Source organism: Polypterus senegalus, chromosome 8 (genome assembly GCF_016835505.1).
Source record: "Polypterus senegalus isolate Bchr_013 chromosome 8, ASM1683550v1, whole genome shotgun sequence".
Lineage (NCBI taxonomy): Eukaryota > Metazoa > Chordata > Cladistia > Polypteriformes > Polypteridae > Polypterus > Polypterus senegalus.
This window is the reverse complement of record NC_053161.1, coordinates 158,646,855-158,673,680: the sequence shown is the minus strand read 5'-3', so window position 1 is coordinate 158,673,680 and position 26,826 is coordinate 158,646,855. Positions and strand designations below refer to the sequence as shown.

The following is a 26,826-nucleotide window of genomic DNA, read 5'->3' as shown; positions in this document are numbered from 1 at the left end:
TTTAGTGCAGCTTTCAAAGGAGTTAAAGTGCAAATTCATGACAAAAAGCAAAATGACATTTGTGTACTGGACCCCCGTTATTTCAAGTTTGGGTTGGATTTCTGATGCAGCCACTCATTAGGCTCGTCACTGTTAGTAAGAATCCAAGGACGCAGACCCGCACCCTCGGCCTTCTCCAAAAGTGAAGGAATCGTTAAACTGCTGTAATGAAAGAGGTGGTCCTAAGGACCACCTGCAGTCACATGAATGGCTAAGAACATAAAGATATCCTCTCGTAAGTTAACAGGCCCGTGACTCCCTTCAAAATGAGTGCCTAACTAGTAAACAGATTTTTGTGTTATCAGAAAACTAGTTAAGTTCAATTGGATCTTCCTACAGTCCAATCCTTCATCATCACTGTAATGAAAGAGGTGGTCCTAAGGACCACCTGCAGTCACATGAATGGCTAAGAACATAAAGCTACCCTCTCGTAAGTTAACAGGCCTGTGACTCCCTTCAAATTAGGGCCTAACCAGTAAGCTGATTTTTGTGTATTCAGAAATAAAGACCTATATAGATTCAAATGGATCTTCTTACAGTTCAATCTTTCAATTTCCGACTCACTCTTGTGGTTACGTATCGCACCTCATTTGGCTTATCTGTTATTAACACTGCATTGGTCGACCTCTCTGATCATAATGCAGCAACATTCACAGTCTAAATGCCTCTGCTCATTCAATTTCTTCCAGAATCCTTAAAAATATCTGTCCCCTTATCCTTGCTGCTGTCTTTGTCCTTCTCCTAATGATCTACATTAAAAAAATCTTGCAGACTATCTAAACTCATCCCTCCAATTCATTTTTGGATAAAATAGCTACTTTAAACGTTTGGCCCCAGGGTATAATTCTGTGCTAAAAACTAGGAATGCTGATAACAAGGATAGACGAGACAGGCCACATCAGGCACAGCCAGGCATTTTCTGACCAGAGATGCACTAATTGCAGTCACGATTGTCGATTATGGCTGAATAATAAAGTGTGGCTGTTACTACCAAGGGTTCGGTTTTCTGTGGTTAATAAACTACTTCATCCTGACGCCTTCTCTATTATCAACTATTTCAATACAGAAAATCTGTTCACTTTTTATGTGATAAAGTTAGCAACATAAATAGTTTAATTAATACTTTTGGAAATAATTCTTGTTAATTACTTTAGAGCTATTTCTTTCAGATAAGAAATATACAGCATCCTCCATAATGTTTAGGACGACGATGACACATTTACCCCTGTGCTTCAAGCAGTCATGGCATCCAAGGGATATGCAACCAAGTCCTACATACGACTCCTTTATAGACCTGCCAGTGCTGTGTCCCAAATATTATTGTGCCCTGAAACCTTGTGGTGTAATTGAAATGTCTGCAAATCCCCTTAAATCAAACTAAACTCTGCAATGTGCACGTTAGTCACGTCTGAATTTTCTGATTTGTATTTTTAATTAACTGTGGAGCAGAGGGGTAAATTAAGAAAAATTGTGTCATTGTCCCAAACATTATGGAGGCCACTACAGGAGTTCTGAGGTAAGGTAATTATGTCACCATGTGGCACGCAAATAAAAATGTCACTGTACACGAGACAAAAAACAAAAAAAAAAAAATGTATAAACCTAAAATGCTAAATAAAGTTCATCATCCTAATATTCTAATTTTCTGAGGTACTGAATTTTGGGTTTTCATGAGCTACAAGCCATAATCAGCAAAATGAAAAGAAATAAATGATTTAAAATATATCACTCTGTGTGTAATGAATCTATATAATATATGAGTTTCACCTTTTGAATTGAATTACTGAAATAAAATAACTTTTCGATGATATTCTAAGACATGCAGGTTAGGTGCATTGGCGATCCTAAATTGTCCCTGGTGTGTGCCCTGTGGTGGGCTGGCGCCCTGCCCGGGATTTGTTCCTTGAGCCCTGTGTTGGCTGGGATTGGCTCCAGCTGACCCCCGTCACCCTGTAGTTAGGATATTGCAGGTTGGATAATTGATGGATGGATCATATTCTGATTTATTGAGATGCACCTGCATTATCCTTATCTAATCTAATTTGTTTTTTTCTTTATTTGTAACTTTCTCTTTGACATCTTGTAACGCACTTTGAGCTACATTACATGTATGAAAATGTGTGATAGAAACAATGCTGTTGTTATTATTACTGTTCCCGTCATGACTTATTAGTGTTTGCACAATTATCAAATCAACAATAACCTTTTTATTTAAAGTTATCCCTGCCACAGGAGATCTGAAAATTCATTGCATTGTCAGAGACCTGTAAAAAGTTTAACATAAAATACATTTAATTGTATACTTACCCTATACCTACAAAATGGAGACACATAGTAATAGTTGCTGGAGTCTCCAAATTTGATTCTATGCTTGCATGTTTTGGCCTGACCACTGAGTGCACATTTTCTAAATAAAAAAAAAATATATACACATATAAGACGAAGTTACTATAAAACCAAAAAAAAAAAAATCATGTTAACTTTTTTCATAACAATGAAGGCAGACATCAAATGTCAGAGGCTCAGCCTGACTGCCTAAACCAGCGTTTCTCAACCTTTACGTATTTGCGACCCGAGTTTTCGTAATAATTTTAATTGCGCCCCCAAATGTTTTTTTGAAAGGAGCCCACTAATACCAATTTGTTCTTTTTTAATTAATGATATATCATAGATGCATATTTTATTATACCTACTTGACTTTTATCGATATTTATGTAACTCTATATTTATTTTTCTAGTATCAGAATGTAGTTTAAGTTAATTTGTTTTGTTTCAAAAGTTCCTCTACAAGTAATGCAGCATTTAAAACTATTTACAAGGTCTTCAAAGGAAGCAGGAATATCATCCCAAGGCGCAAATAACATTTGAACATTACAAGGGATTCATTGTCTATAGACGTGTCCACTAAATTTAATTCCTGCAACAGTGTGACTGAACTTGAAAGAGCAGCCCCCTTATCAGCTGTGGTCATTTGTCTCTGCTCCTTCTTTCTGAGCATTTCTGTCAGTGTGCCTAAGGTAAGGATAGACATTTTCTGACTTGAAAGGTGACTGAATTTTTAAAATTCTTACCAGGATATTTCTCTCTATCATAAAAGAAAATCCTGAGATTAGACAAGACTTTTGTCATGAGATTTTCTCAAATCCTGCCCACCTCTTAACCATATTAGAATTAGAGTTAGAATTAGAACAATCTAGACGAGAACAGGCCATTCAGCCCAACAAAGCTCGCCAGTCCTATCCACTTGTTTCCTCCAAGAAAACATCAAGTCGAGTTTTGAAAGTCCCTAACGTCTTACTGTCTACCACACTACTTGGTAGCTTATTCCAAGTGTCTATCGTTCTTTGTGTAAAGAAAAACTTCCTAATGTTTGTGCGAAATTTACCCTTAACAAGTTTCCAACTCTGTCCCCGTGTTCTTGATGAACTCATTTTAAAATACAAGTCTCGATCCACTGCACTAATTCCCTTCATAATTTTAAACACTTCAATCATGTCACCTCTTAATCTTCTTTTGCTTAAACTGTAAAGTCTCAGCTCTTTTAATCTTTCCTCATAATTCAACCCCTGAAGTCCTGGAATCAGCCTAGTCGCTCTTCTCTGGACCTTTTCTAGCGCTGCTATGTCCTTTTTGTAGCCTGGAGACCAAAACTGCACACACACATATTCAACCACGCCCGCGGTCCTCTCACCTCTCATTCGTGTGAATGCTTTTGACAGACACAGTTCCTGCTCTCTCAACTCTTATAAATTTTTACGTTTTCCTCACTTTAGGATGCCAGATAATGTATTATGTCCAAATCTTATTGAAGAATTTCATCCCGAAGGGTTATCAACCCGAAAAATGAATATACGGGCAATCCTATCACCGAAAAATTATGAAGTCAAATGAATTAACGCAAAAAGGTTGATCGGTTGCACGGCAAATTGGTTACATGCATATCAAAAGACTCTGCTGAAACAGTTAGTGGTGATGGTGTGTAAGATGAAAACATCAACTTACAATATCAAGAAGAATATCTACAAGCGTTAACATTGTCCTGTGTTCCACCGCATGAATTACTGCAGAAAGAAGGATGTATCTTCAGGGGATAGCATTAGACACCAAAGGAGATCGTGACATGCCATTCGTATTAAAACATTAACAGTTTCCTGTTAGAATAGCTTTTGCAAAGACAATTAACAAATCACAGGGAAAAACATTTGAAAAAGTTGGTTTATTTATTAGAGAGAAAGAAACAAAATTCACTCATAGGCAGTTATACGACGCATTGTCGTGATGTAAGTCCAAACACAGAATCAAAATTCAATGCGATATTGACGAAAATTTAATTAAAAAAATTGTTTTTACTGAGGTTGTACAGTAAAAGTGTAAGTTTAAAAAGTATTTCTGTGTTAATTTCAAAGCCAAACAGAATGAAATCGTATTACGCCATGGAAGCTGTTGTATCGTCCTTGAACCTTTTGTGAAAGTGTTTATTTGATCTTTGGCCTTCAGGCTTCACACATTCTATAGTTTATGCCTACATTTTGTAACATTTATTACTAAAATATGAAAAAGTTTCTGTTTTAACAATGTGTTTACACAGATTACTGTAGAAACAGAACACACATGAAATGCATGTGTTCCAAATAACAATCTATTATTTCCACTATAAAACTCCAGCAGTTCACTCCCAGATAATCAAACAAGGCACGAGCTGGGAGAACTCAGTGAACGTTCTGCAACAGTGGGGAATGGAAAGCAGGCTGTATGCTGCTCGTCTTAATCAGCACATTCACAGGACAAAAGACACTGATGGAGAGGTGCGAATGGATTTAAGGTGGGCCGGATTTACGAGTTTTCTCATAGGCTCTGGTAATTCCAATGTTAAAGAATGATCAGTTGATTGGTAAGGCCTGTCAAATTCAGATAATTCTGACAAAGAGAGGTTCAAAACAACTGCATTTGACAAAAATACAATTTCACGCTTAAAATTAGCAGGTACTGAAGTGACATGAATGACAAAAGCATAGATAGTACAAAGATGACCTCCACACTTTGGGGCTATTTTAAATCAGGTGGCAGTAGATGGAGAAGTAATGGTCAAGGAGATGCTCCATTGTCCAGTTTAGGGTGTAGCAAGAGACTGCTGTGAAATCTTACCAGAATGTAACTCTTCTCCAGGACTACTACCAGTAAAACTGAAAGTACAACGTATTGAAAGGATTTAAGAGTCGTAATGGACTCATCACTATCCACTTCTAGACCAAGGCTAACAGGTGTGAGGTTATACAGTATAGCGCCCTGATGGGTAGAGTACAAGTCACAGGAGGTTAAGCTCAAGCTTTATATCACACTGGTGAGGCCTCATCTTGAGTACCGTGTGCAGTTTTGGTCTCCAGGCTACAAAAAGGACATAGCAGCACTAGAAAAGGTCGGAGAAGAGCAACTAGGCTGATTCCAGGGCTACAGGGGATGAATTATGAGGAAAGATTAAAAGAGCTGAGCCTTTACAGTTTAAGCAAAAGAAGATTAAGGGGAGACCTGACTCAAGTGTTTAAAATCATGAAGGGAATTACCCAGGCAAGAGGAAGGCCTAAGAGAAGGTTTATGGATGTGGTGAAAAGGGACATGCAGGTGATGGGTGTGACAGAGCAAGATGCAGAGGACAGGAAGAGATGGAAAAAGATGATCTGTTGTGGCAACCTCTAATGGGAGCAGCCAAAAGAAGAAGAAGAAAAAGATTGAGACTGTTATTTTAAAATGAGCTCATCAAGAACATGGAGACACAGTTGGAAACTTGTGAAAGGTAAATTTCGCACAAACATTAGGAAGTTTTTCTTCGCACAGAGAACCACAGACACTTGGAATAAGCTACCAAGTAGTGTGGTAGACAGTGAGACTTTAGGGACTTTCAAAACTCGCCTTGATGTTATTTTGGAAGAATTAAGTGGATAGGACTGGCGAGCTTTGTTGGGCTGAATGGTCAGTTCTTGTTTAAATTGTTCTAATGTTAAATAGTGTATCTTACAACCACTTCTAGTACTCCTTAAACAAATCAATCCTTCATTCAGAAACACACATCAAGAAGACAGATGCGCTGAGAATGCAAAATAAACTGAAGGGTCAAGCACACCTCATCCCTATGTAGAGCGAGTAGAAGATATTTTTTATTATAATTATAATAAAAAAAACTTGGGTCGAGATGTGATCTTCTTGAAAGACACTTTGACATCCTGCGAGACAAAGCAGTGAGACAAAAGGACAGTTACCGTACAAGCTTTTAAATGATTAACATGCAGCGTGACAAGCAGAACACGCAGCAGCAAGCCAGCAGCTCATCTGTTTGCATCTCCTTAACGTGCACTCAGCACGAGTGGCAGAGCTGTGATGTGGCTTGTGTGTAGCACAGGGGAGGGGGTGGGCGAGCAAAGTGAGCAAGGGGCTTTGTCCCCTAGCGTGTGTGTGTATATATATATATTAGTGTCACACACGTGATGTGCACGGGAGTCAGCAGCAGGTTCTAGTTATTGTTGAAGCACCGCGTGGGACTTATTATGTGCACTAATACCTTCTCTCATTCCTTTGTAGGAACACTTAAGAACTTAACTTCCTGTTTTCAGCATAAAACTGCCCCTGGGATGACGTTACTTCCTCTTGACGACCCGCCTCTTCCTCCCTCTTAACTATATAAAACTGATGATCCTCCTGGTCTGCAGTCTGATATATGACTCAATTCAAAGAGATTACTCTTGTTTCTAACCCACCATTATTTTGCCTTGCAGCAAACCTGACAATATAAATATATAAATAAATAAAAGGAGGGTCATCTGCCAGGAAAAATACCCATAAACACTTCTTTAAACATTAAATCATCATAACATCTTTCCTAGAAACACGTGCACTGCATGATAGGGATAACCAATGTCAATCTTGTGATTCATATACTATAACACTGCCACGGTTGGAGATTATCAGTTGTGATGCATTGGGCAGCATTATCAAGATGCCTGATGACCAACTACATTTGGGTCCAGGACACAAAAGATGTCTTGGGGTCCACAGTAAAATCTTCTTAATGAAATATAATTCATACATCGAGGGGGAAAAATCCTCTGTACATTTCACTTAGGAGGAAACTCTCAAAGGAATGGGTACAAAGGTTTAAGGAGGATAAAAGTGAGGCAAGTTAAAAGAGGATGACACACAGAAACTTGGCAGCACTGGCCCAGTGATACACAGTAACAATATTCTGGTTGGACTAATATGTATAGATATTGCATTGGACTTTTAGCCATTGGATGACTCACTGATGATAAAGAAATGGATTTCACCATTGGATATGTTCTGCTATCAGAAAGAGAGAGGAAGTGGCAAGAAAAAAGCCCAAGAGACTGATTATAGAAATTAATGGCACATCTATTAATGTCAGTACAATATGATACAAAACATAGCATGGTGCAATGTGATTTTCTTCATTTAAAATACAATTCAAGTAGCACTGTTACTTTTGTGCAAGTAATGCTTAGCTATGCATGGGTAAACCTCCAATAGAAGTAACATCCATAAAATGTATTTCTGGTTTGGTGTTTACTTCAGTGTGGAATGATCTGACAACTAACTGACATATTGGCATCATCTAGTGGTCATCAAACTGTAGAATAATTCATTTTAGATTATATTCTGTTTAGAAAATGGATAGACAGATTGATTGATGACACTTTCTGAGAAGGCTGGCATCCTTCAACATCTGCAGTAAGATGCTGCAGATGTTCTACCAGACGGTTGTGGCGAGTGCCCTCTTCTACGCGGTGGTGTGCTGGGGTGGCAGCATAAATAAGAAAGACGCCTCACGCCTGGACAAACTTGTTAAGAAGGCAGGCTCTATTGTAGGAGTGAAGTTGGACAGTTTAACATCTGTGGCAGAGCGACGGGCACTAAGCAAACTCCTGTCAATCATGGAGAATCCACTGCATCCACTGAACAGTGTCATCTCCAGGCAGAGGAGTAGCTTCAGTGACAGACTGCTGTCACTGTCCTGCTCCACTGACAGACTGAGGTGATCGTTCCTCCCCCACACTATGCGACTCTTCAATTCCACCCGGGGGAGTAAATGCTAACATTAATTTTATTTTAATTTTTTTGATTTTTATTACTATTTAATTTAATATTGTTTCTTTGTATCAGTACACTGCTGCTGGATTATGTGAATTTCCCCTTGGGATTAATAAAGTATCTATCTATGTACACAAGTGTGAAGTAATGCAGTAAAAAGTTCATAGGTCATCAGGAAGTTTTCCACAGCCACAGAGGTAGAGCTGGCAGAACATACACTATGAAGATAGTAGAGCCAAAATAAACTGGTGGAGATGTAGGGAGTTCATGAAAATGACAGAGGTACTAAATGAAATTAACACAAAATGACTGACTGGTTGCTTCTGAGTGAGCTGCTCAGGATCATTTGATGAACCGACAACACCAGGACCAAAGTATACAAATTCCAGCAGTGTAATACCTATGAGGCCATGTGTGCCAATGATATAAAAAGCTTTTTTTGCCAAATCATCTTACTACAAATTACATGGCCACTGAATCCTAAGGATTCTCCAGAAACTCTGCCAATTCACCACTCAGTAGCCAAATTAAACAAGTTAGCAAACAGTAGGAGATATCACACTTAGAACAAGGTTTTGTGTGTTACAGACAAGTGGTCTTCTTGGGGGGGTCGGGCGCACCTTTTACATAATGTCTTAAAATAATCACAGCTTTGCAGGTTTCCTGTTTTAGGGATGGCTTTATTGTAGCACACTAGTGCTATTGTATGTTATGCGTTTTCTGCCTACTTGTGTTTTCTGGTAACCTCAGAGGCATTCAGATTTCTGTATTTACATTTTGTGATGGACGGCCAGCAGCTCATGCCGGCCGACACATCCAAGACGCTAGATGGCGTCTTCCCTGCAGCATGGTGGTGCCCCGGATTCCCGCAGGACACCATGAAAGATGGAGTTCGGCTTCACAGGCCTACTGGGTGCCATCGTGGGATGCTGCAGGGAGATGCGGGGATTTTTATTTTCCCGGTAGCCTGGAAGTACTCCCAGGTCACAAGGACGGAGAAACAGAAGTACTTCCGGGCTGAAGAAAAATATAAGTCTTTATCTGCCCCAAAAGTGCTATGGAGTCACATGGACAGAAGAACAGGAGCACTTCTGGGTCAAGGACTATTTAAAGGACTGGTGCAGACCCAGCAAGCTGAACCGGAGTTGGGAGGGAGTGTGACAGAGCTCCTGGGAGTGGAGGATTGGTTTATTGTAGGGTATTGTTATTGTGATTATTGATTTATGGTGGTGGAGGTGCTTTGGGGCACTTTGAAGAAGAAAATTAAAATACTTCTGGGTGCTTTTAAACCAGTGTCTGCATCTGTCCATTGGGTTTCATAGGGCAACAGCGCCCTCAAGCATCCATCAACTTACAATTTGAACAAACAGACGTGCAGACTTACTTTGGTCCCCCACACTCTACTGCTGAGGCCTTAACAACAGGTAACGGTTGGAAGCCCACCGGCTCTATGCTCAGAGTGTTGTTCTCGACTGCCTCCAAGATGGCCGACGCCAACTGTGTGAAAAGACAAAAGTAAGAGGCGATCCTGTTACAGTCCTTGGTGAAGCCTGCCCTCCGTAAAAGGCTTTCTAAACCCTTCAAGTCAACCATCTTTCTTTCTCATTCACTTCCTCCTAATTCCTATCCTAAACCCTAACATTATCTGAGTTTGCTCTTAATCTCACGCCTAGTTTTACTTTGAGACATTGCAGCACAAAAGCTCATTAGTTAGTTGGTTTACAAGAAGACTTTAATTTTCTTTTGAAACAGATTTAGCAACAGACACAGATATAAAAGAAACACACTCAGTGAACACTTCAGAAAAAAAACAAAAACACTGTGCTCTAAATGTTCTTGGGAACTTTTAACAGACCATCAATAAACAGAAGTGAACAATTATTTCATTTTTAGTCTAACTGGATTTCTATCCCATGAGCCACAATGATTAATACACAAAAGGGAATAGCTTCAAGCAAGAGGCAACACAAAACATTAAAAAGTAAAAACATGGAGTGCGTCACATGGCTTGACCGTCTCAATTGACATCTCACTTACCAGGAAGCTGTACGAAAGCCTAACACGCCATCTGACTCAAAGCTCGTCTTGTGGTGACTGGATCACTTTTGATGGCACACACTGTGATCATCAAGCTACATGACATTCTGGACAATTTCCCAATACATTCCCTTAGTTACCCATGACCCTGTTCCAAGCTATAGCATTGGTAAGAAATATTGAACGGAAAAATGAAAACTACCTGAACAAATTACAGGCATGTGCAAAGACACTGGAACACAATGGCATCAGAATTCTGCTCTTATGGGTTGGTTGGCCTTGTTTTTAATAGGCACATCTACCCCCGGAAGTACTTCTACACATGGAACAGGTGAAATCAATGTCTAATAGCTTTGCGGATTGAAGCAATCATCTTGACATGCCTCAGAAAGCTTTACTGTTAACCTTTTGAACCACGGACCCCATTACAGTAAATCAAAATAAGTTACACATTAGTCAATATTTATGGTAGCAAGCCCACTTTCTTTAAATCTTTTAACAGCAGACATTGAACGCTGCATGAATTACATTTGTACAATCTTATGATGCAGGTAATAATTATAAAACTAGCATCTTACTTCACATTTGGAGAAGGTTAAGCAGGGATAAATGTCTTCTTTGTAAATGCGATCTAAAAATGAGCATGTTCTTTCAAGGGTTGGCTCCTCTCGCCACTGTTTGAATTCATTAAAAAGCTGCAAATCAACCTGCAAGACACACATATAAAACATATTTATACTTAAGTTTACATTAAAAGCGTAGCTTCTGATAAAATTGTGAAACAAACATGAAAATAAGCAGATTAAAAAAAATGAGTGTACAGTCCATGAAGTTTGCTTGGTTCGCTAAAGTCATATCGTAGGTATTTTAGTCCAGTTTCTCCCATGTGGAGAAGTCTTAAAGATGCTTATCCTGACTTTCTACCAGTATATCCTTGAGTATATGATTAACACTAGAATTACCAGAGCCTACAAAAAAACTCGTAGATCCGTCCCACCTTAAAACATTTCTCACCTCTCCGTCAGCATCTTTTGTCCTTTAAATGTGTTGATAAGCAGCAAAAAGCAAGCAGTCTGCTATCACATCCCCCACCCCGCACAGTTTTCTCAGCTCAAGTCTGTTTACCTGCGTGTCAGTTAGTTAGAGTTGTATAGAGTGAGAAGTCAAGCAAAATGACACCTTTCATAAATACTATATCGTTATTTGGAACACTTGCATTTCATGTGTGTTCCGTGTCTACAACGATCTATGCACAGTAAACACATCGTTGAAACAGAAACATTTTTCATGTTTTAGTAATAATTGACAAAATGTAGACCTGGAGTGTATAATGTATAAGCCTGAATTCCAAATATCAAAGAAACACTTTCACAAAAGGTACAAATATAACAGAACAAATGTGCTCTTTACTATAACGGAAGAAAAAGAAATCAGGTTAGTGTTGCGTGTTGTCCTGACTTCTCGGGTAGTATACTGGTTAGAGCTGCTGACTCCAATTCAGAAGGTTGTGGGTTCGAGTCTTAACATCTCCCAAAATAAACGTTTTGAGTAGTTGGCTGTTCTTATTGTTAATATTATACAATAAAAGCATACATTTGATTTGTGTCTGTAACAGCCACTATAAATGTATAGTACTTGTCAAAGTTAGCGTCTTTTTTTTTTAGTTTTACTTTATTTACTTATCTTCCTACTGCATAAAGTCACAAGTATACTGCAGAGCTTCCTCTGTTTGATCGTCAAGGGCATGCTCACAAATTACACGTGTAATGCCAGGAAAAATACCTGCTGACAGTTTAGTGCGCGAACAATGGTACGAGAATGCTGTTAGACTTTTTTTGGGCACATACACCACCACGCTAGTGTTTAGATCTGGACGGTGTAGCACTGGTGAGCTCTGAAAGCCGTGCTGTTTCTTTGAAGGAGAGATGATTGGCAGGATGACGTCGGACTTCGTCCTGTATTCAAATGGTGCCATCTTTCTCCTTTATGCCTTGTGCAGCTGTTTAAGCTTCCAGACACACAATCTCCAATTTGACGCCATTTTCAAATAAAGACACGCTATAACAGAAGTGAACTCAGATCGGAGAAAACAGAAGCCCTCCCCACCAGGTGCAGCTGCGTTGTTCTTATATGTGAGTGGACGTTTCTTACGGAAGGGCTTCTGTTTTTGCACTATGCAATAACAGAAGGCTGACTAAGTCAGGGCCTCCAACTCCAACCAACTGGTTAATGAGGCGCTGATTCTTGTTGTTAATTAAACCCGTTCTTTCATTCTGTGGCTTGTTGATTTTCTCTTTCTAACAGGATTGTTAAAATGTTTAGGGGACCTGAGCAGATCTACATTCCTGAGACCTTCACCTTTCTTTATTTTCAGATATTGTACTTTGAACACCAGTTGTTTTGGCTCATTTTGCATCTCCTTATTGTTTAAGGAAAAAGAAACAATTCAGGGGTCTGAGTCTTCAAGAGCAAGTCAATTAAAATTAGCTAATTAGTATCAAAAATAGGTCACACATTAAGAGTTAGAATGAAACCCTGCAGCCACAGTGGTCCTCCAGGATCGGAGTTGGCGACCCCCGTCCTACACCATCCAAAGGCAATTGGAAACTGGAAGAAACACTGATAGGAAGAAATCTGGCAGAGCCAAAGTCACAAGCCAATCGGAAAACAAGTTTCTGAGGGTCTCCAGCTAGTATGACAGGCGCCTCACAGCACAACAGATTCAAGCACAGCTTAACAGTGGCAAAGCAAGCGCCAGTTTCTATTGTGTGGAGGAGACTTTGTGCTGCAAGTTTCACAGGGTGAGTTGCAGGAAGAAAGCCATTCCTTAAAGGATAAAATGGGGCCTCGAAATACCAGCTGTGGACTACTGCAGACTGGACAAAGTCTCTTCTTCACGGCAGAAAGTGAGAAATTTGAAGAATAACTGGAAAAACTGAGGTGTTCTAAAACTTTTGACCGCCATGTGTATATAGTGGCTATATATATATATATATATATATAGTGGAACCTCAGTTTACGAGTAACTTGGTTTACGAGTGTTTTGCAAGACGAGCAAAAATTTTTAATAAATTTTGACTTGATAAACGAGCGATGTCTTGCAATACGAGCAGTATGGATACACTTTGTCTGCTGAGCGTCATGGGATCACAACTGAGCTGATGGTGGTTCTCTCTCTCCTTATCTCGCTCGCTCGCTCGCGTCTTCTCTCTCTCTCCTTATCTCGCCGCCGCCGCCCAGTGCGTCTTTTTCTCTCTCTCTTCTTATCTCGCTCGCCCAGCGCCTCTCTCTGTTTACTACAACATTGTGACTGTGTGTGTGCTGTGAAGTGTGAGTCCTCATCTTGCTCCCCAAAACACGAAGCTGAGTCTCAGTACTTTAACACCAGCTGAATAAACACCAGTTTATTCAGTTTGAAACAGCAACAGCGCTATTATTTATTGCAGCGGGATCTTTATAATGTTCCTTGATCTTTTTGGATGCGCTTATACGGCGAACTGCTACAGCGCTGGGAGACTGCGATTGCTTTGGGACACTCTTCAGCGTGTCGTCCCGTTGGGTGGAATTCCACATGAGTTTAGAAACTCACCCCAGCCATGATTCTTTTTAAGGTAAATTGCAGGTTAATTTGTATTATGTATTTTACTTTATATTTTGTATTAATCCTTTTTATATGAATAGTTTTGGGTTGTGGAACGAATCATTTGAATTTCCATTATTTCTTATGGGGAAATTCGCTTTGATATATGAGTGTTTTGGATTGCGAGCATGTTTCCGGAACAAATTATGCTCGCAAACCGAGGTTCCACTGTGTTTATATATATATATATATATATATATATATATAGTGGCAATATATATAGACAGATATGATAGAAAGACATATAGATAGTTTAGCTCTTTTTTGTTTATCTTGACCCATCATGTAACAAGGCTAATAGTCATGAAAGGCTGGATTGTTTGACTTACCTCTTTGCAGTCTTTGACAATGGGTTGCATGACACTGAGCTCCTGGTTGCTCCCTAGCATGGCGCTGCTGGTACTCTTGTTCCTTGCATGTCCCTTTTTAAAAGGTGCCTTGCCCGTGGGTGGCATATCCTTTGTAGGGGAGGTTGGGGAACTGGAAAGCACCAGCGTTTTCAGAGCTGCCACTTCTGCCAGCAGCATATCAATCTAAAAAACATGAGACTGATAAAGTGAAAATCTGAAATTCCACATATTTCATAAGTATGCTGGTTATGTGTCTGGGAAACGCATGTATCAGCATTAAACTGGAAAAGAGATGATGGGATACGTTATCCTTGTATTGTCCGAGTCACAACAGACTGCTCTTACTTGTACGTGTGACAATATTAATACCACTACTTCAGAACGTCATACAATGTCAAGTGTGAAAGGGGCATGCCTAGCTATTGCCAATATAATCAAGTGCATTTCCAATGTCAATCTTATCATTAATCAAATTAACAGAAATATACCACAAAATGTTTGTACTCGTATTCTTTATTCACAATTAAAAATGTTCACAGTATTGCAAACAGATAAAAAGCTTTGATAACTGACATTACTGCCAGGTTCCTGTTTAATGTTCAAATGACTAGCACACTACATTGTTCTTAGTGAATGAAGTTTGTTTAAAATGGTCACCATTCAACATTTTATCAGTGAAACCAAACACAAGCATTTAACAGGCTTGGAGGTGAAGGCCGCCCAGTCCGCTCAACCGCTAACATAATGCGGAGACCAGAGGTTCAGTTGAGAGAGGAAGGCGATTCCTGTTATTGTCTCGTCACTCTGAAAAGTTTGTTATTTCACAGATTTATTTACAAGGATAAAAGATCTTCAAAAGAATAACTAATTGTTTACGCAGAGGAGGAAAGATGTAAAGTTCTGAAGTGACTAAGCAAACAAACAGCCGTCACCGTTTTCTATGAGGCTTACCTTGCCATGAGCTTCTTTTAATTGTTTCTCTGCTGTCGCTTGCTTGATATTAGCTTCTCGCACCATTTTGTGAGCTTCCTGGGGAACACAGGGGAATTAAAAGGCAGCTTTAACCCACCAACAACTGTCATTCTAAGCACATTTACATCAAGTCCAAACATCTGATAAGGACAGAAAGAAAAACCAAACCACCATTGGAAGCTCACCCAGCAAAAATATTAGTGCGTCTCAACAAGACAACAGGATTAAAAAAACAAAACAAAACAAACAAACAGAGAACCAGACAGGGACAATCAAGCTTTACTAGTAAAGAAGCTAGGAGGAAGGAAAAAAAAAGCCAAACAGTTGGTTTCAAGCATCAAGGCACCTTAAACGCTACGGGATCTAAGTGCTCATTTACAGAAACTCAGTGGCTCATTTTGATGAAGAAGCCAAACAAACCTCAAAAAGGCTAGCTGTGAGTTCTTCCAGTTCTTGCCCAAGTTGGTCCCTGACTTTAGAAAGTCTTTCACATTCTTCGTCTTTTAACTTAAGTTCCTTAAAAATAAAATAAAATATAAAACAAAAATAAAAAAGGAAATGCCTTATTTCTCTGTCAGTCTTAAACTGCATAATACAGGAGGACCTGGGGGGTCTTGAGAGCTCTGCTAGTGAGCCAAAACGTCAGCTTGCTGCCCACACATGAGTAAGGCAGAACTTACTCTGTACAGGTAAATAGGTCTGGATAGCTTAAAAAAAAAAAAAAAAAAAATGGAGTTTATAATAAATTCCACATTAACCTGGGTGTTTGGCTCAACAGTGAAACCTTTTGATAAAAAGCAACAGGACAGATGTATGAACTCCCTTTTAAAAAGATTTTTTCCTTAGCAATTATTTTGGCTCGTTTCTCTTGGTTACTAAACATAGCCTTGTTTTCAAGACAACGCTTGCGTATGTCACAACTTTTTACAATCTCAGTTTCCAAGAAAGTGCCAATTTGATTTTGAAGTAGAATTTCCCCCGACTTCACCGCTCACATGCTTTACTGGAAGTCTCTCTCTAGAACAATCTAGACGAGAACAGGCCATTCAGCCCAACAAAGCTCGCCAGTCCTATCCACTTATTTCCTCCAAGAAAACATCAAGTCGAGTTTTGAAAGTCCCTAACGTCTTACTATCTACCACACTACTTGGTAGCTTATTCCAAGTGTCTATCGTTCTTTGTGTAAAGAAAAACTTCCTAATGTTTGTGCGAAATTTACCCTTAACAAGTTTCCAACTGTGTCCCCGTGTTCTTGATGAACTCATTTTAAAATAGCAGTCTCAACCTGCTGGACTAATTCCCTTCATAATTTTAAACACTTCAATCATGTCACCTCTTAATCTTCTTTTGTTTAAACTGTAAAGGCTCAACTCTTTTAATCTTTCCTCATAATTCAACCCCTGTAGACCTGGAATCAACCAAGTCGCTCTTCTCTGGACCTTTTCTAGTGCTGGTATGTCCTTTTTGTAGCCTGGAGACCAAAACTGCACACAGGACTCAAGATGAAGCCTCACCAGTGCATTATAAAGGTTGAGCAGAACCTCCTTGGACTTGTACTCGACAGATCAAGGCGCTATATAACCTAACATTCTGTTAGCCTTCTTAATGGCTTTTGAACACTGTTGGGAAGTTGATAGCTTGGAGTCCACTATGACTCCTAAATCCTTCTCATAAGGTGTACTCTCGATTTTCTGACTGCCCATTGTGTATTCAAACCTAATATTTTTACTTCCTATGTGTAATACTTTACATTTACTGACATTAAATTTCATCTGCCACAAATCTGCCCAAGCCTGTATGCTATCCAAGTCCTTCTGTAATGATATAACGGATTCCAAATTATCTGCTAATCCACCTATCTTGGTATCATCTGCAAACTTAACCAGCTTGTTACTTATATTCCTATCTAAATCATTTATATATATTAAAAATAGCAGCGGCCCTAGCACTGACCCCTGTGGAACACCACTCTTAACATCGCCAGTTCTGATGAGGTTCCTCACACCATCACCCTCTGCTTCCTGTGTCTGAGCCAATTCTGCACCCATCTAAAAACATCACCCTGAACTGCCACTTCTTTTAACTTGATGCCCAACCTCTCATGTGGCACCTTATCAAATGCTTTCTGAAAGTCCAGATAAATAATATCATAAGCTCCACTTTGATCGTATCCTTTTGTTGCCTCCTCATAGAATTCCAACATGTTAGTAAAACACGACCTCCCCCTTCTGAACCCATGCTGACTGTTCAGAATAACTCCTGTCCTTGTCATGTGTTGCTCAATCTTATCCTTAATAATTCCTTCCATTAATTTTCCTGTGATGCTTGTTAAGCTTACTGGCCTATAGTTGCTTGGATCTGCCCTGTCACCCTTTTATATAATGGGATGATATTTGCCATTTTCCAGTCCTTTGGAATCTCTCCAGTGCACAGTGACTTCCTAAAAATATGTGTCAAGGGTTTATATCTGTACTCACTAGCCTCCTTAAGAACACGAGGATAAATATTATCTGGTCCTGGTGATTTGTTTGATTTCATCTGAGCAGCACTTCTCAATCTACAATTTCTATAATCACTCAGTACCTCCTTAGTAGTTGCGTTTACCTCTGACAGGTTATCCACTTGCTCACTTGTAAACACCTCAGAAAAATGTAAGTTTAGGGCATCTGCTATTTCACTGTCTGTATCTTTTAATTCCCTTTACTATTCCTGATGAACTTGACCTCCTCCTTAACTGTTCTTTTACTACTAAAATACTGAAAGAATCTCTTGGGGTCTTCTTTCGCCTTATCTGCTATATTCCTCTCCAACTGTCTTTTAGCCTCTCTGATATCCTTCTTAATGGTTGCCCTCATGTTCTCATACACGCTACGGTTCACTTTGCAGTCATTAGTCTTATATGCCTTATACAGCAGTTTTTTCCTTTGCAACTTCTTTTTTAAATCTTTATTAATCCACCGTGGAGTTTTTTTTATTTCCTATTAATTCCAAATTTAGGTATGTATCTGTCCTGCATTACATGTAAAACATTTTTAAACCTGTTCCACTGCTCCTCGACTGTCTCCACATTTAAAAGCTTATCCCAGTCTATCCTACTTAGACTTTGTCGCATCTGCTCAAAATTAGCCCTACTAAAGTTCAACTTAACAATTTTAGTCTTTGCATCTGTGCTCTTACAAAATACTCTTTCCCTAATATTTTTCAGGCGAAGCCACATGTCCTCACTAAGATGGGGCTCATCATCCAGCTGAAGAGGTCTTACAATTAAACCCTGTTTGGCATAAACAGCAACCCCACCTCCTTTTCTGTTCTGTCTATCCTTCCTAAAAAAATGTGTATCCCTCTATGTTACAATCATCCCCATCTTTGTTATGTAGGGTTTCCATTATTGTTCGACTAGCCTACACATACGCCTCCCCAATACGTTGGTGCCCCTCCGGTTCAGATGTAACCTGTCACGGCGGAACAGGTCCCATCTGTTCCAAAAGGAGTCCAAATGCTCCATAAACCTATACCCTTCACCAAGATTTGAGCCACATGTTAAGCCTTCTGATCTCCTCAATCTTACCTGGACTGGCGCGTGGCACAGGCAGAACTTCGGAGAAGACTACCTTGTCAGTTCTGCTCCTCAGCTTGGCACCTAACTCTTTGAATTTGGATCGCAGAACTGACAGACTACCCTTATGTATGTCATCTGTTCCAACGTGGACAATGACAACTGGATCCACCCCCACTCTGGCCAAGAGCCTATCCACCCTTCCAGGGAGGTCTCCCACCTGTGCTCCCGGAAGGCAACACACCGTGCGAGACTCTCTCTCTTTCTGGAGCACACCTGTGCTTCAATCCCCCTAATGATTGAGTCCCCAACTATCACTACCTCTCTCTTTTTGGGAACTGGTTTTGAGGTGGCCCGTTGGGGCTCCTCAACCATGCCTACCACCTCAGAATTATCAGAGTCATTGTCCAGCTCCGTAAGGATATGATAACGGTTAGACACTTCCAATTGTGGGGACAATGTCCCCGGACAGTGTGCACCCCTTACCTTACGCCTTGTGACCGTGACCCATCTATTCCTACCTGTCTGGTCTGGAATCTCCTCCTGTGCCACCTTGGGGGTGCTCACTATCTCTCTAAAGGACACCTGGGACAAGTCTGCCAATTCTCTACATTAGAAGGGCTAACTGGAGGAAAATCCTCACTGAGATTTAAAGTAAATGATCAGACCAGAAACTGACCTTTTGCGCCTGGAGCACTAAACCAATGTCCCATGTTTCTCTGGCCTAAAGCGGCTACAACTGCAAGCAAACAGACAATCCCCTCCTTCCAAACACAGTCATATTAAAATAACAGCCATACGAGGGTGTGGCACTTGCAGTTCAAGACGCCATATGTGCTTTGACAAAGCTGTGGGAGAGACCTGGCACAAGGCCTGTATAAGCGCCTCTTGCCATCCGATTGCCTGGCACTTAACATTACAAGAGTTGGTGTTACTGTGGTTTGCACAAACATTGACACAAGCCACGTGCTTCACATGTGATAAAGATATGTGACCCTAAGAGTGGAAGCCAAGAGAAATTGTCATGGCTGCAGGTCCTGATTTCATTATAACAGTGTAAATGACTGAAATTGAAATCCTTTTTTGCATAGTTAACAGGCAATGATTATCATTAATTTGGCATCTATAAAATGAGTTGTTCTGATTGTTGTACAGTAGGAAGACTGGACTACAAGATTAGACTGTGATTAATTTAAGTGCTTGTTTAGCTTCACAATAATAATATACTTTTTTTTTTTACCATTTTAGCACATTTTTTATTCACCATTAGCTGTTTTAACCAAATGAAAGTAGTTCTGAACATGCAAATCTGCTATGGAGGCGCTACATTCCATGTATGTGTGAATGGAAAACATTTTAGGCATGCATGGAATATTTTAGGATGTATACAGTAAGTTCCCACACACGAAGATGGTGGTGCAAAATATATGGGAAAAGAGCCTGTGCCAAAGAACATGAAATTTCCAACAAGTAGAGGCCAAAATGTTATTAGGTGCCTAATCCTTGTGTACATCAAAAAACAATCAAACAAACAAAAATCTTGAAAGCCTGCCATCAAGAAGCAGATGTGAACTGATAACTCAAATATTTTAATAAGTAAAGCTACTGTAGGTCGATTTTTTTCAAGTAACTAGACTTGGATTTTGTTGATGATCATTGGAAAACAATCAAACCTGTAATTAGTTAATAAAAAAAATATATACAGTATATATATATTTGCCCTACATGCATCTTCAGCACCTTTCCTCTGTATTATCATGTGTGAACATCTCTTCACTGGCACTCCCTTTCTCGAGCGTATCCCTGCATGCCAATGTCTCACCTCTTGTCCTGTTTTCTTTGAAGGCGACTCTCTCAGCATGCCTCACTAGTCTTTACTCCTCTTCACGCATTTAACACTCGCACTTCCTTTTTTATTGCGTCACCAAAGAGAAACTGACCAATCAGATTTCTCAGTGGGACTGGACACACAGACCTTAGTGTTTTATTATATACTAGATAGATATATACATTTATATACACACACACACAGTATAGGGTGGTCCAGATCTTATTATGCAATTTTTATTACGCTGTAACTTATTAAGTTTATTACACAGAAAATCACCCGAAAAATCCCGGACCATCGAGAAGTGTGCGAACTGATGACATGAAGAATCTTCTTCGCGCCGAACTAGAATCGTCCCCGCATAAATCAAAGTCATCCAGACGATCTGGATCTGCATAATTAGATCTGGACCACCCTGTATATATATTTTATATATAAATAAAATTTCAGTCTGTGGCACATCATGATTGATTGGCATCAAAGCCTAAAATGAGTACTGCCTCATTATCTTGTGAGTTTGTTTGAATGTCTACCAACAAAAGTAAAAAAAAAAATCAAAAGCTAATTAACTTACTCAAAAGTACAACCATGTTCTCCTTCTATCACATTCTGAAAAGCAGTACCCTTCACTAGCTATAGAAAAAAATGTGCTTCACTCTGTTCCATCATGTTTTGACTCTACCCCTTCTTTTTTGTTTCCTCTTTGTTCTTCTTACTTCAAAAAGCGCTTAACACGGATTGTAGATTGGTATTATGAACTTTCACAATATGCAGAAGGACAACAGCATTGGCTTTTTCAAAAATGTAAGGAATTGCATTGATTAAAACAAAACAAAAAAAGTGTAATCAGTTCATTTCCGATTTATTGCCATGTGTTGTATAAACAGTAAAATGAATCGCACGCTTGGAACAGGGGGATCCAGTCGCGACCATCCTGCTGCCTACATCTTGCTTTGCAGATTATGTGGAATATAACATTAGAATAGATAATGATAAGCAAATAGTGTTTAAACAGATGCTGTCACTCACAGCTTGTCTTTCACACGAGGAAACCACTTCCTCCTGCGTTTCTCTCTCTCTCTCTACCTGACAACCCCAGCTGGAATTTTATAGTGTGCTTGCTAACCTAACCATGTCTTACTTTACCTTTCCTGAATATTCCCCTTTCCACTTCATAGCCCCCACCACATACCATCCTGTCTCTTTTTTCTGTGCAGACCACCGCCACTTCTTCACTTGTTTGTCCACCTTACTGGTCAGGGCCGCTCTTTGTGTACTCCTGCAGCTGCCTTCATCTGCATACAGCGGCAAGTCACTCTTCTCTGTGCACCCACCAAACAAAGGATGCGGTGTCTTAGAATAGCACACTCACGAGAGCATTATCATCAACAAATACTGACAAAAAGGCCTGCCGACTTGTCTTTTATTTATAATGTCACCAAATTTTATTCAAATCAATTAAAACATTTTTTGAGAGTTTGGAGAATTTAGTTAGAGAGATACCTTTGTTCAACAAAACATGCTGAACAGTTTATAATGCAATGTTTCATTGTAAAACTTTATATTAAGTGGTTTTATGTTTAAGCTTTTTCATTTTCTCCAAGAGTTCTTCACTGCGACTCAGGTGATCAGGGTGTAGAAAATGTTATCAATTCGCAATTTTCTTATTTTGTCTGCTTCCTGATTTTCTCATTATACTTTTCTTTCTAAAATGCACTTCAATTTATAAAGAAAAAGTATCAAATAAAAGAAAAAGAAATACAGTTACATATGCTTACTATGTGCAGAAACTCTTAGCATCATTACAAACTTTAAATCCTTCTTTGTAGCTTCAAGTTGAACATCATGTCAATCTATTTTCTATAAAATGGACATGTTTGTCTTATTTTGCACCTAAATATTTGTATTATAATAGCCACTGGGTTGTGCAGCAGAACAGCACTATGTGCTAAGTACCACAAAGGCTGCAGTGTTCACAAAATTTCAAGTGGTAAGACATAAAATATGAGCAACCTACTATTTGTGGAAATGGTGCTGGCGTCTCCCAAACAAGTCAAAGATAATTCCGACATTAAGTGTTAGCTAAAAGAAGGCCTCTTATACTTATGTCATGTTGAGGCAATCGGGGACGGTGATACATGCTGTAATGGAGCGCCACAGAGCAGTTCGCATTGAAAAATGGAGGAGTCTGACCCATTAGAGTAGGCAGACATTTGTGCATTTAACTGAAGACACAAGAAGCTTTTCAATCAATAAGCTCATTATTACACTGCAGTTAGAAATGTCTAACTTTGAATTTTCACAATAGAAACAGTATGCAAAAATGTTTTAAAAATATCAAAGAAGAAGGTGAATGCCTTTAGTAACACATCCTAGTGAGATGAGGCTTCTACTACAGTTCTATTACAGTAAGAACATGGAAGTAAATTTCTTCTCAATCAATGGCAGCTGCAGGACGTGACGATACCCAGTGTTTTAATTAAAGGTGAACTGGCATTACCTCATTGTTTCACTTTATTAACTCAAACTCAGGACTGATCTACTCTCTATATATAAAATCCTAAGCCTAAAAGTGCAACGATTTTGTGGAAGGTTTTTATGTCATTTTTTTTTTTTGTCACCCTTTAAATAGTCTTATTTTAAAACCTACAAATATATGTTTGGTATCATTCTTTTCAGTATTTACTTAAGAAAGGCAGGTTAGAGATGGGTCTAAAATTTTTAAGAGCTGAGGGGTTGAGATTATGTTTCTTAAGTAGGGGTTTAGTATTTATTGAACTTTAATGTGATGTTGTCAGATTATTATTTCATTGTTAAATTATAAACTAAAAAAATATCAAGAACTCACGTCCCACGAGACAAGAATTTGTGCCATGAGATATAACCACGCTGGGGCCGGAAATAAATGACAAAGAGTAGCTGACAAAAGGACAGCTACTGTACAGGCTTTTAAATATTCGATGCAGATCACATGGCATGGCAGCAGCAGTAAGCCAGCAGCTGATTGAGGAAAGAAGAAGTTAAAAAACAAAACTGTATTTGTTTCCTATTGTATCACCGTTTAAGAGGGGGTTTTGGAGGAGCAACTGTCTCTCCTTGGGGTGCGTTTAGCCCTCCTCTTCACAACACAAGCAGCAGAGACACAAACTGGCTGGCGCATAGCACAGAAAAGGGGTGTTGGCAAGCGAAAGCTGCTCGAATGGCCCAGTCAATCACCTGAGAATCTATGGAAAGAACTGAAGATCAGACTTCATAGAAGACAGTTTTTGTGGAAGAATGGGCCAAAATCACACCTGAGCAATGCATGTGACTTGTTTCTCCATATAGGAGGCGTCTTGAAGCTCTCATTAGCAAACAAAGGCTTTTCTATGAAGTATTGAATAAATTTCAGTAAGTGTGTTCAATACTTATCTCCCCTGTGTCATTCCACTTTATTACACGTAACTTAATTTATGGACTTCCTGGTTTTGATTTCTTTGTATTTGTGGATTACTTGGGTTGATACCGACGTCATGTCAAAAGCTCCATTAGAAATATATTTACTGAGAAAAACATTGACACGCTCAATACTTATTTTCCCTGCTGGTAAGACCCAGCACATTTAGTGTTACATAAGGCTCAGGGGTGCAAAGAATTTAGGGGCTGGTAAGTCTACACATAAGTCACCCAATTAGTCATTCTGGTGGTTTAAAGCTCACTCAGGTCAGAGCTTTAGAGTCAGGAAAAATGGTAAATTAGGGGATGAACATCAATGTCATATTACAAAATGTAAGTATTTAAGGTAAGATGGTAGCGTTTTAGCTGTAATCAAAAAATTCAGCCCCTCACCTGAACGACAGGAGTTCAAATACATATGAAGGCCCAGAGCAGTAGTGGGATTTTGTCTTTCTTCTTTGGTAGTTTATGCTCTTTTGTTTTTTCAATGACAGTTTCCTTTTGTTTTTATTCAAATGCATTGTTTTTAACATTATTGGCTCCCTTGGGATTACTCGGATAGTGGAAAGCTGCCATGACTGCATCCTATTCTGTTAAAAAGGAAACCAGTATGGCAAATTCCACCAAGCAAATTTTGTTCTTATAGGTGAGTGAGTGCTAGATGGAGGAAAGATGCTGAGGTTTCCTCTTTATAAAGATGGATTATCATGCTGGGGGAATACCAAGACCTAATCATTCAAAAGGCCACGGCCCCCCTGCAAATAACGACAACATCTTTGCTGCAGTGGAAAAAGAAACCATACATCAAAGCTTACAATCAAAGCTTGGGCGATCTTTGTTCTTTCCAATAAAAAATGGGTCTTCAGAAAGGAAAAGTCAGGTCAGACTCCTGATGTCACATACTGTGCTATTTAGACAGCAAAAATACAGGTGCATCTCAATAAATTAGAATATCATCGAAAAGTTAATTTATTTCAGTAATTCAATTCAAAAAGTGAAACAAATATAGATTCATTTCACACAGAGTGATATATTTCAAGCATTTATTTCTAATTCTAATTTCTATTCTGATTTATTGAGATGCACCTGTAAAGGTAGCCAAAATGCTTAGATTCAAGTAAATGTGAACATCAATTACAATACAATTCTGAATCTTAAAATGAGCCCAACATGCGGACCTTCTGACAGAGCATTTGATGCTCAAATTATCCATTGCTCCTCTGGGTTTTCTATCCTTTCTCTCCCAGTGTTTTGTCGGTTGTAGTATTGATTTCACCTGTCAATCTTGGCCCATTACTGTGATGTAACTCTTGGTTGTTCGCACACTCCAATGGCTTGCAGCGAGTGCTAGCTTACTGGCTCTGGCTACATGGAGTATGATAATGCCTCCAGAAAGAAAGTGGTATCCTAGCTCATGCTAACGTTTAAACTCATTTAAACACACTGTCACACGCACATGTGCAGAGCAGACATCTTCAGGGCTATCAAGTCATAAGTAATACCACCCCAAACCCTATTACCGGCACCTCACTTTCCATCTGCAGTTCAGACGCTCGCCAGCCTGAAGACAAGTGACTCTGTTTCTGCTTCCTTCAGGGTTAGCAATATAAAAACCCCACATTCACCGGAAGTCAGACCATTACTAGAGATGGACGGACTGATTCCAAAACCTAGTTTTTTTTTTTTTCTTTCTGTGTGGCAAACCTTCTTGTATGCTTGGGTGCCGTTTCTTTTGCCCTTTTTAAGCCCAATGACACCTTTTATTGACTAACTAAAAAGATTACAATATGCAAGCTTTCGAGGCAGCTCAGGCCCCTTCTTCAGACAGTTTGTAATTTGGAATTGTAATTGATTACATTTGGTTAATTGTAATTGATTACATTTAGTAATTTGTAATTGATTACATCTTGCCTGAAGAAGGGGCCTGAGTTGCCTTGAAAGCTTGCATATTGTAATCTTTCTAGTTAGCCAATAAAAGGTGTCATTTTGCTTGACTTCTCACCACATCCATAATGGCTAACACGGTACAACTCCCTTTTTATCAACAATTAACTGCTACCAACCCTTTAATGTCTAGTCTCTGTTTTGCAGATATGGCAAGTTGCTTTTATCTATTATTATTAGTACCTCACTGTATGCGACAAACTGCATAACCTTTTTGCTCACAACACTCCTAAACCAAGCCATTTTGAGCATTCTTCATTTTCACTAAATGGGTTTAATCCAATCCCAGATGTGAAAATGATGTGACATGTAGCTTAAGTACAGCTGTCATGTGTTTACTTAGGTAAACAGCATGTCAAACAAGTCTATATCTCGTATGATCAATAAAGTAAAATTGGTTTAAACTCCTAATATAAGTTAATTGAACGATTAACTATGAACATGACTAAAACTATCCAAATGCTTTCACCACATCACACTTGCAAAAATGAGGGGAAACAAAGCTGACATGAGGCAAGAAATCCCAGCCTCTCATACAAGAAAAAAGCAAGTTGTCAGAGGCTCAACAATATAATTTTATTAGGCAATACATTGGCTGATGCTTTTATCTAAAGCAATTTGATGAAAGCAGTACTAAGTACAATTGCTGACATCCATCTTTTTAGAGTTGGAGCAAAGGCAAGTTAGCTGACCCGCTCTGGGTAACATAGCAAATCAGAGACAAGAACCGCATTGGTATGTTGACTAAAGGCACCTGACTACACCACAACCGTGGACTTGATCGAGACAAGAGGTAAGGTGAAATCCCTAAAGACATACTTAACAGCTAAGTTTGAAATTAAAGCTGTGTTTAAAAAAAAATAAATAAATAAAAAAAACAAAAAAAAAAAAAAACAAAAAACAATAATGTATCAGCCAAGTTTAGCAA

General features: G+C 39.1%; 1 protein-coding gene across 6 annotated transcripts in view; it reads right to left on the bottom strand.

The window, feature by feature from the left end:
• The window catches only part of LOC120533201 (RAB3A interacting protein (rabin3)), a 115,706-nt gene that overhangs the window by 3,794 nt on the left and 85,086 nt on the right, over nucleotides 1-26,826 (bottom strand). For 5 of the 6 annotated variants that reach the window (XR_005634457.1, XR_005634456.1, XR_005634455.1 and 2 more), the window contains 6 exons: nucleotides 15,556-15,651; nucleotides 15,115-15,192; nucleotides 14,143-14,346; nucleotides 10,752-10,880; nucleotides 9,521-9,633; nucleotides 2,347-2,446 (listed from right to left, as the gene is read on the bottom strand). Coding sequence is in view for 3 of the 6 variants with exons in the window: in XM_039759956.1 (XP_039615890.1) it covers nucleotides 2,347-2,446; nucleotides 9,521-9,633; nucleotides 10,752-10,880; nucleotides 14,143-14,346; nucleotides 15,115-15,192; nucleotides 15,556-15,651 (720 nt within the window). In the remaining 3 variants the exon portion in view is untranslated. The remainder of the gene's footprint in view (nucleotides 1-2,346; nucleotides 2,447-9,520; nucleotides 9,634-10,751; nucleotides 10,881-14,142; nucleotides 14,347-15,114; nucleotides 15,193-15,555; nucleotides 15,652-26,826) is intronic. The other variant, XM_039759958.1, reaches the window with a different exon arrangement.